At 44.0% G+C, this 7,689-nt stretch overlaps 1 protein-coding gene across 1 annotated transcript; it reads left to right on the top strand.

Annotated features, from left to right (window-relative positions):
• Positions 1-1,740: 1,740 nt before the first annotated feature.
• On the top strand, positions 1,741-7,226 carry utp11 (UTP11 small subunit processome component). The gene is made up of 8 exons (XM_035405597.1): positions 1,741-1,896; positions 2,373-2,434; positions 3,273-3,375; positions 3,602-3,715; positions 4,093-4,186; positions 4,340-4,470; positions 5,638-5,748; positions 6,745-7,226. The coding sequence occupies exons 1-8, from the start codon at positions 1,837-1,839 to the stop codon at positions 6,826-6,828; spliced, it is 759 nt and encodes a 252-aa protein (XP_035261488.1). The 5' UTR covers positions 1,741-1,836; the 3' UTR covers positions 6,829-7,226.
• The last annotated feature ends 463 nt before the right edge of the window (positions 7,227-7,689 follow it).

The following is a 7,689-nucleotide window of genomic DNA, read 5'->3' on the forward strand; positions in this document are numbered from 1 at the left end:
GGCATGCGGTTTTGATCGTCACTAAAATGAAACTCAGGGATAGTATTTAGTTCAACATTCCAAGCTTTTGTGAATCAGCCTTTTAAACTAGGGGAGGATGAGCGTTCAAAGGATCCCAGATCCTCCATGGTTTCCCAGCAAGATTCTGTCATCACTGCTATGGTGTCAGAAAACAAGTACACAGCACTGTACATACAATGAAAACTGGAAAATGAGTTCTGGGATAGTAACTGTGCCTAATCACAAACAGAGCAAATCTTACACTCTCAGCCAAAGTTGTGGCAACCTTCACTTTCAAATGTTAAACAGCTCTATTAAGATTAGGATCAGCATGCAAATTTTCTACAGTCCGAATGCAGTGTGTTACATCGTTTGTAAACTGGCGCTACATTGCAATAAATTACATGCGACAGACGGATTGACTAGGACTCTGTATGATTTTGATAGAGGGATAAAATGTGTGATTGTACATTATTATTATTATTATTATTATTATTATTATTATTATTATTATCTCGTGCAACCCTGAGTCACACTGGGATACTATAATTATGAGTGAGCACAGTTGGCGTAGTCATCTGCGGTGAGATGGAAAAATATAAAATCTGGGGCTGGTGTTTGCCTTTGAAAATATCCTTTTATGTTTGACTCAGAGGACAGATGTAATGTAAAACAGAGAGGACATCGTATGAACAGGACCCCAGAAATGATACGCTTTCAGTGTGGGAAGGAAGAATTCTCAGATCAACCCAGAAGAGAGTAGAGTCACAAACTCACAAAGACCAGAACCCATCAGCGGTCACCCTGGCCACAGATACTCAAGTCAATTTTAGCTTCCTTTTAAAACTCTTAAACCTAAATTAGAGGCAGGCACGCTTGCAAAGTCACAAGCTGAGCCATCATTAATCACCTACGGTATAAACACAGAAGTAGTAGCTGTGTTTTTAAACATAAACATTTACATTATGTCATGTACAGGATAAGCCTGGACTTTCATTCAGTGACAAATTATCCTCCCCTAAATATAAGTAAACATTAGGGAATTAACAATCCTTTACAGTGAATTATACCAGGAGCTCCTACAAAATTTTAAATCAATGTTTCTGAGTAATTTGGAATTAAAAGAGTTATTTTGTGAAATTTGGGAGTTTTTCTATTAAAACTATTGTTAAAACAACAGGCAGGTTTACCAATAATCGTGTTTAAATCAACGTAAGCATTTCTGCAGACACATCATGACAGTAGATTGTCTTTTTTTTAAACTCCACGGAAAAAATATTTCGTAATACATCACTTAGAAATTACTTTTCAAAATACCTGAATCGAAAGATTCTGTAACAGGAACTTCATACTTAAAATATTTTAACGTCAACGACCGAGACTCATGGAGTCTATCAGGAAACAATGTATAGCCAGGTCCCTGGAAACATCTTAGGTAAGTTTTTAAGTATGCAATGTCGCCACCTGCTGTTTACCTGTTCCGTGCAGTCAATGTGCAGATAATCAAAATAAATATTTATTCTTTGCCACGTCACATTTTCATCTATTTTCCATGTACTGATCAAGAAATATTTGATTAATCTTTTCTAAAAAATAAAGATTTTTAACTGTATTCCTAGTCTTATATATTTTTGAGCGAAATAGCTGGTCGAGAACATGCAGCTTAAGTCGGTGATACAAAGTGTCGAAACTGCTGTTGCGAAACTACAGATAGCATTCGCAGTAGCGTCATCCACGTGTGTAGCAACTTAGCCACTTAGCTAACTAGTATCGCAGAAGTGGACGTTCCGGGAGGGGAGAGTTTGTGCTTTGGTTGTTTTTGTTCAGTTATCAAAAATGTCTTCTTTTAGAAAAGCTCTGAAATCGCAACAACGAAACCACCAGGAGCGATCTCAGGTAATAATATTGCATTAAATTCTAAAAGCAACCGGTCTTGTTTATTTTTATCAGATAGCCTCTGTCCTAGCTAGCAATTGGCTAGCAAACAGAGTGATGAGTAAAATATTTTGGTGATTTTAGCTACCTTTGCAACTAGCAGCTGTTCAGGGAAAAAAACGCATTTTGACATTAAGTTAAGTTATTTCGTGAGTATGTAGGATTTATTTATCTGTAGAATTGATAGTTAAACCAGGCTGTTTTATTATGATGATATGATGATAGGCTAATGTTAGTAAGTTATCGTAGTTCAGTTGTCACTTTTTTTTGAAGCTGCGGCTTTTTTTCCAGGTTTTTGATCGGGATATAAAGATAGAAATGCAGTTGCTGGACACTTTACTTGTCGTGCCATTTTGTTAGTAACTTACAGAACTTTCCATCGTAAATTCGGATTGATATTGCGTGTGTGAACAAGCTAACTGATGTATGTTTTTTAGCCTGGTTTCAGAAAACAGCTGGGATTTCTCGAAAAGAAAAAGGACTACAAGCTTCGAGCCGAGTGAGTAACCCTTGACTTTTTGTATTATGTTACCGGACGAGCAGTTTTTAATATTCAACGATTTGTTTTCACACATGGCCAAGCTGTTGCCAGTGACATTTGAGTTTCATCGGTGTGTCTCGTGAGTAAGTTTGACAATCTCAAGTCTTATGAGTGATAATGTGAACAAAACCTCACCAAATGTTGCTAGCGAGACATTGACCGACAAGAGCTTATTTCCTAGAGTATACGTTATGTACGAAATGTGCTTTTCGAAAAAGTCTCCAGTGGCCCCTAAAATGATCCACTGCCTGGCTACGCCATCCCACCACTGACACTGAAATGGTTCACCACTGACAACTTTATTCTGCACGCACTATAGGTAGCATTGGAGTGAGTATTTTGCTTGCATGGAGTGATTATGGCGTTATACAATGTTCTTGCATTGTACATCATAAAAGGACTGGTAAAATATTAGCTTGGATAAGCAAGTAATTTCTGAACAATAACATTTTTGTATATCAGGTTAATTTAACCTGGAAATTTGAGTGCAACTTCTGATATATGGACGTACAGACAAAATATTCTTTGAAGGGAAAGATTTTTTCTTGCGAGTTCCTTGGACTCCAGCTTGGAAACCAGATTTGTTTTGGTGACAAAATCTACCTGACAAAGGTAGAATGTGGATCCAAATCGATTCCCAGATTAGACAGAACATTTAAGCAACCTCAGCGATTCTGATTTTTAAAAAGTTAAATCAAAACACACCTTGAACGTTAAGAGTTTTGGTGTTGCTTGCCGTCGGTGAATCGGATTGGTTGAGGGACGTTGATTGACACGTGTCCCCTGGATGATACAGTAACTACCACAAGAAGCAGAACACCCTCAATGCCCTGCGCAAGAAGGCCGCGCTGAAGAATCCAGATGAGTTCTACTACAAGATGATCAGCACGCAGCTGAAGGTGAGCTTCCTCGCACCCGACCCCTGTCCGCATCACTGATGTGTGCAGCCATAGTTACTATGGAAACTAGTAATGGGAGGACAAAGTGAGTGGCAGGATCATAGTGAGTGGCTGGACCCTGTGCTGCCAATCGCTGAACTCGGTGTGTGGTTTCCTGCGGTTGTTGTGGTTGCGACCTTCGACCCTTGACCCCTGACCTCATGGCTTCTCTCCTCCTCTCTGACAGGATGGCGTGCACGTGAAGAAGGAGGAGCCGGAGGTGGTGACGGACGAGCAGAGGAAGATCATGAGGACCCAGGACATTAAATATGTGGAGATGAAGCGCGTGGCTGAGGCCAGGGTGAGGGCAGCGTCTCTGCTGGGTTTAGAGACCCGCGCCGTCCCCGTTTTCTTCTGTGTGAGGCACCGCTGTAAAACTATAGGCCTGGAGGGGGCGCTGTGTCTGCAGGTTTAACTCCAGTCCTGGAGGGGGCGCTGTGTCTGCAGGTTTAACTCCAGTCCTGGAGGGCCGCAGTGTCTGCAGGTTTAACTCTGGCCCTGGAGGGAGCACTGTTCCTGCAGGTTTAACTCCAGTCCTGGAGGGCCGCAGTGTCTGCAGGTTTAACTCCAGTCCTGGAGGGAGCGCTGTTCCTGCAGGTTTAACTCCAGGCCTGGAGGAAGCGCTGTGTCTGCTGCTCATGAGTTGAGGAAGATGAAAGTGTTTTTCCTTCTGCTCAGAAAATTGAACGAATGAAGTCGGAGCTCCACCTGCTGGACGCAGATGGGAAGCTGAAGAACAAGCACACCTTCTTCGTGGACACCAAGAAAGAAGGTGTGTGGAATACAGAGCTTGTGACCATGCTGTGAGGTATGGGCGTGGCCAGGGCCTGTTCTGTCACTCGTCCCTGGTCCTGCTGTGCGGGGTGCGAATTGAACGCTCGTGAACCACAGTAAAGCGTGACGGTTCCGGTGTTCTGCTCCGCAGTGAAACATTTTAACCTGGCCAAGCACCTGAACACCGCCCCGGAGCTGCTGGACCGGGTTTACAACCGCCCCACCCTGGAGACCCTGGAGGGCAAGAGTGTGCAGGGAGCCACCCGCCCGTTTGAGCTCCAGGTCAGTCTGACTGCCAGATAGTACTCTACTGCCCCACTGAGTACAGCACTGCTGCACTTAGTACACTACTGCCAGATAGTACACTACTGTCCCACTGAGTACAGTACTGCTGCATTTAGTACACTACTGCCAGATAGTACACTACTGTCCCACTAAGTACAGCACTGCTGCATTTAGTACACTACTGCCAGATAGTACACTACTGTCCCACTAAGTACAGCACTGCTGCATTTAGTACACTACTGCCAGATAGTACACTACTGTCCCACTGAGTACAGTACTGCTGCATTTAGTACACTACTGCCAGATAGTACACTACTGTCCCACTGAGTACAGCACTGCTGCACTTAGTACACTACTGCCAGATAGTACACTACTGTCCCACTGAGTACAGTACTGCTGCATTTAGTACACTACTGCCAGATAGTACACTACTGTCCCACTGAGTACAGTACTGCTGCATTTAGTACACTACTGCCAGATAGTACACTACTGTCCCACTGAGTACAGTACTGCTGCATTTAGTACACTACTGCCAGATAGTACACTACTGTCCCACTGAGTACAGCACTGCTGCATTTAGTACACTACTGTCAGACTGTACAGTATATCCACACTTAGTACACTACTGCCCCATTGAGTACAGTACAGCTGCAATTAGTACACTACTGCCAGACTGTACAGTACTACCACACTCAGTACAGTATGGCCAAACTCTGTACAGTACTACTACACTCAGTACACTACTGCCACACTCAGTACGGTACAGTCACACATTGTACACTACTGCCACACCCAGTACAGTACTGCCACACTTAGTACACTACTGCCAGACTACATTACTGCTACACTCAGTGCATCTACTACTGCCATCGTACAGTCACACTGAGTACAGTGCTCTGTTTAACTCAGTACAGTACTGCCACACTTGGTACACACCTGTCAGACTCTCAATACGCTATTGTCATACTCATTTATGAGTAAGTTATATCATAAAAAAAAAATTAGCTTTCAAATATTTCAGAACATGGGCCCAGAGGAATGTCCAAGCTGTACAATTCATCTGAGCATCACCAGGTGTCACTATAATTCAGTTTTTACAGTTTGTCAAAAATTGGGAAACTTGGGTGAGACGTGTGGTGTGGTCCCTCTTCCCCCTCTCCTCAGAAACTGGCCCGACTGAGGAAGCACCAGTATACGTTGCTGTCGCAGCGCGTGGAGAGGGAAAAGAAGATGTTCGTCGTCGGGCAGAAGATCCAGGCTCGCAAAGACCTACTGGTGAGTGCTGCTCAGTCCTGACCCAGCCCCTGCGCCTGCCCCCAATCAGATTATACTGCCCTGTGCCATCCTCCAATCAGATTATAATGCCCTGACTCCGCCCTGCCCCAGCCTCCAATCAGATTATAATGCCCTGACTCCACCCTACTTCTCCCGCCAATCAACCAATACTGCCCCATCCAATCAAAATATACTGCCCTGACCCCACCCTACCCCAACCTCCAATCAGATTGTACTGCCCTGACTCCACCCTCCTTCACCCGCTAACACAAGCGGTGAAGCTGCAGGGGAGCGGCGTAATCCAGCAGGCGCTGCGGCTCTCCCGGGCCGGATTTTAAGAGCCCCCTCTTCTGCGGGCTCCAGCCCCCCCCCTCCCGCGCTCGATGCTCAGAACCACATTTAATTAATTTATTTTTAGCGCACGTTTTCTTCTCTCCGCTGCTGGGTCTGCGGAGGCCGTGGTGCAGAGATCAGAGTGAGCACGAGCCGGGTTCCCACGGTCCCTGACAACCTCCTCCATTTTAATCCCCGCAAAGTCACGGAGGAGTCAAAGTAAAAGCAGCTCCTACTTTTTTTTTTCCTTTTCTTTTTTTTTTTTTTACTTTGAAAACTAATTAGAGGCCCAAGTTCGTCTGCCTTGCATTGTAGATAGCGTGTCTCTCCCCCTTTCATTTCTAAACGTGGTTTTGTTCCCAATTTTTGGTGGATTGAGATTCTATTACCCATTCACTGTGAATAGTGTCTGTTCCCCGTTCGCTGTGAACAGTGTCTGTTCCCCCCCAGTCACTGTGAATAGTGTCTGTTCCCCGTTCGCTGTGAACAGTGTCTGTTCCCCCCCAGTCACTGTGAATAGTGTCTGTTCCCCATTCACTGTGAATAGTGTCTGTTCCCCATTCACTGTGAATGGTGTCTGTTCCCCGTTCGTTGTGAATAGTGTCTGTTCCCCATTCTCTCTGGATTTGAACAGACTGTAGGTAATGTCTCTTTGTTCCTCAGGATAAAACTAAAAAGGTGAAGGTGAAGAAGGAGACCACCAATGCTCCCGCGATCTACAAGTTTAAGGCCCAGAGGAAGCGGTGAGAATGGCGGGAGGATGGCGGGAGGGGTTTTAACCCTGCCCTTGGGTACCTCCTGCTCCCCAGCAAACTGATTCAGGATCAGCCCTGGCCTAACCCCAGCCACAGCATGGTCAGTGATTTAACAGCCGTCACCTGATCCTGGGTCAGTTCTTGGTCAGAACGCGTCCACGGCGGCCATTTTCAGGCGCTAGGGGAAGCTTCACTGAAGGTGACTGAGGACCACTGAACTCTGATTGGCTTGGAAATTCCTTGCTCGGTTTCAAGATGCCTACTGAGTGTGTGTACTTCTCAGCCTATTAGTCCAGACTAATGAATTTATGATTTGCTGCTTGTTTATAAGAGCCCCTGTGAAAGGCTTTGTGTATAAAATAAAGATTTTCCTGTCATTTCTTACTTTTATTATGTTAGTGTTTTTACCTTGCATTTAACCAGATAAGTTTTGAGAAGACATATTTTTTTTTGTCAGTAATGATCTAACCAGGAGGCTTAAATATTAAGGCATATGACCTGCATGATGAAGTTTGTTCAGTCAAAAGAAGTAATGCTCAGATAAAAATGCAAAAACAACACAAAATTAAAAAGCAGGGGGGGAAAAAAACCTGACAGAACGGCTGCACGTTTCGTATAAAAAACGTTCGTTTTCCAAGATAGTCAAACGTGTATAGGAAGGAACTTTGGGTGATTTGTGAAAATAATTGTGTAGTTGTGGGTGAAGTCATACTAAATGATTTTCTATTTTTATAGTCAATATAATGCTCAAGAATGATCCAGTTAATTGATAAATATTTGGTCATTTTGAGTTTGCGAATGGTGATCATAAAGTCGACACACTCGCAGTGCTGTTATGGTGTCACTAGATGGC

Source organism: Anguilla anguilla, chromosome 1 (assembly GCF_013347855.1).
Source record: "Anguilla anguilla isolate fAngAng1 chromosome 1, fAngAng1.pri, whole genome shotgun sequence".
Classification (NCBI taxonomy): Eukaryota; Metazoa; Chordata; class Actinopteri; order Anguilliformes; family Anguillidae; genus Anguilla; species Anguilla anguilla.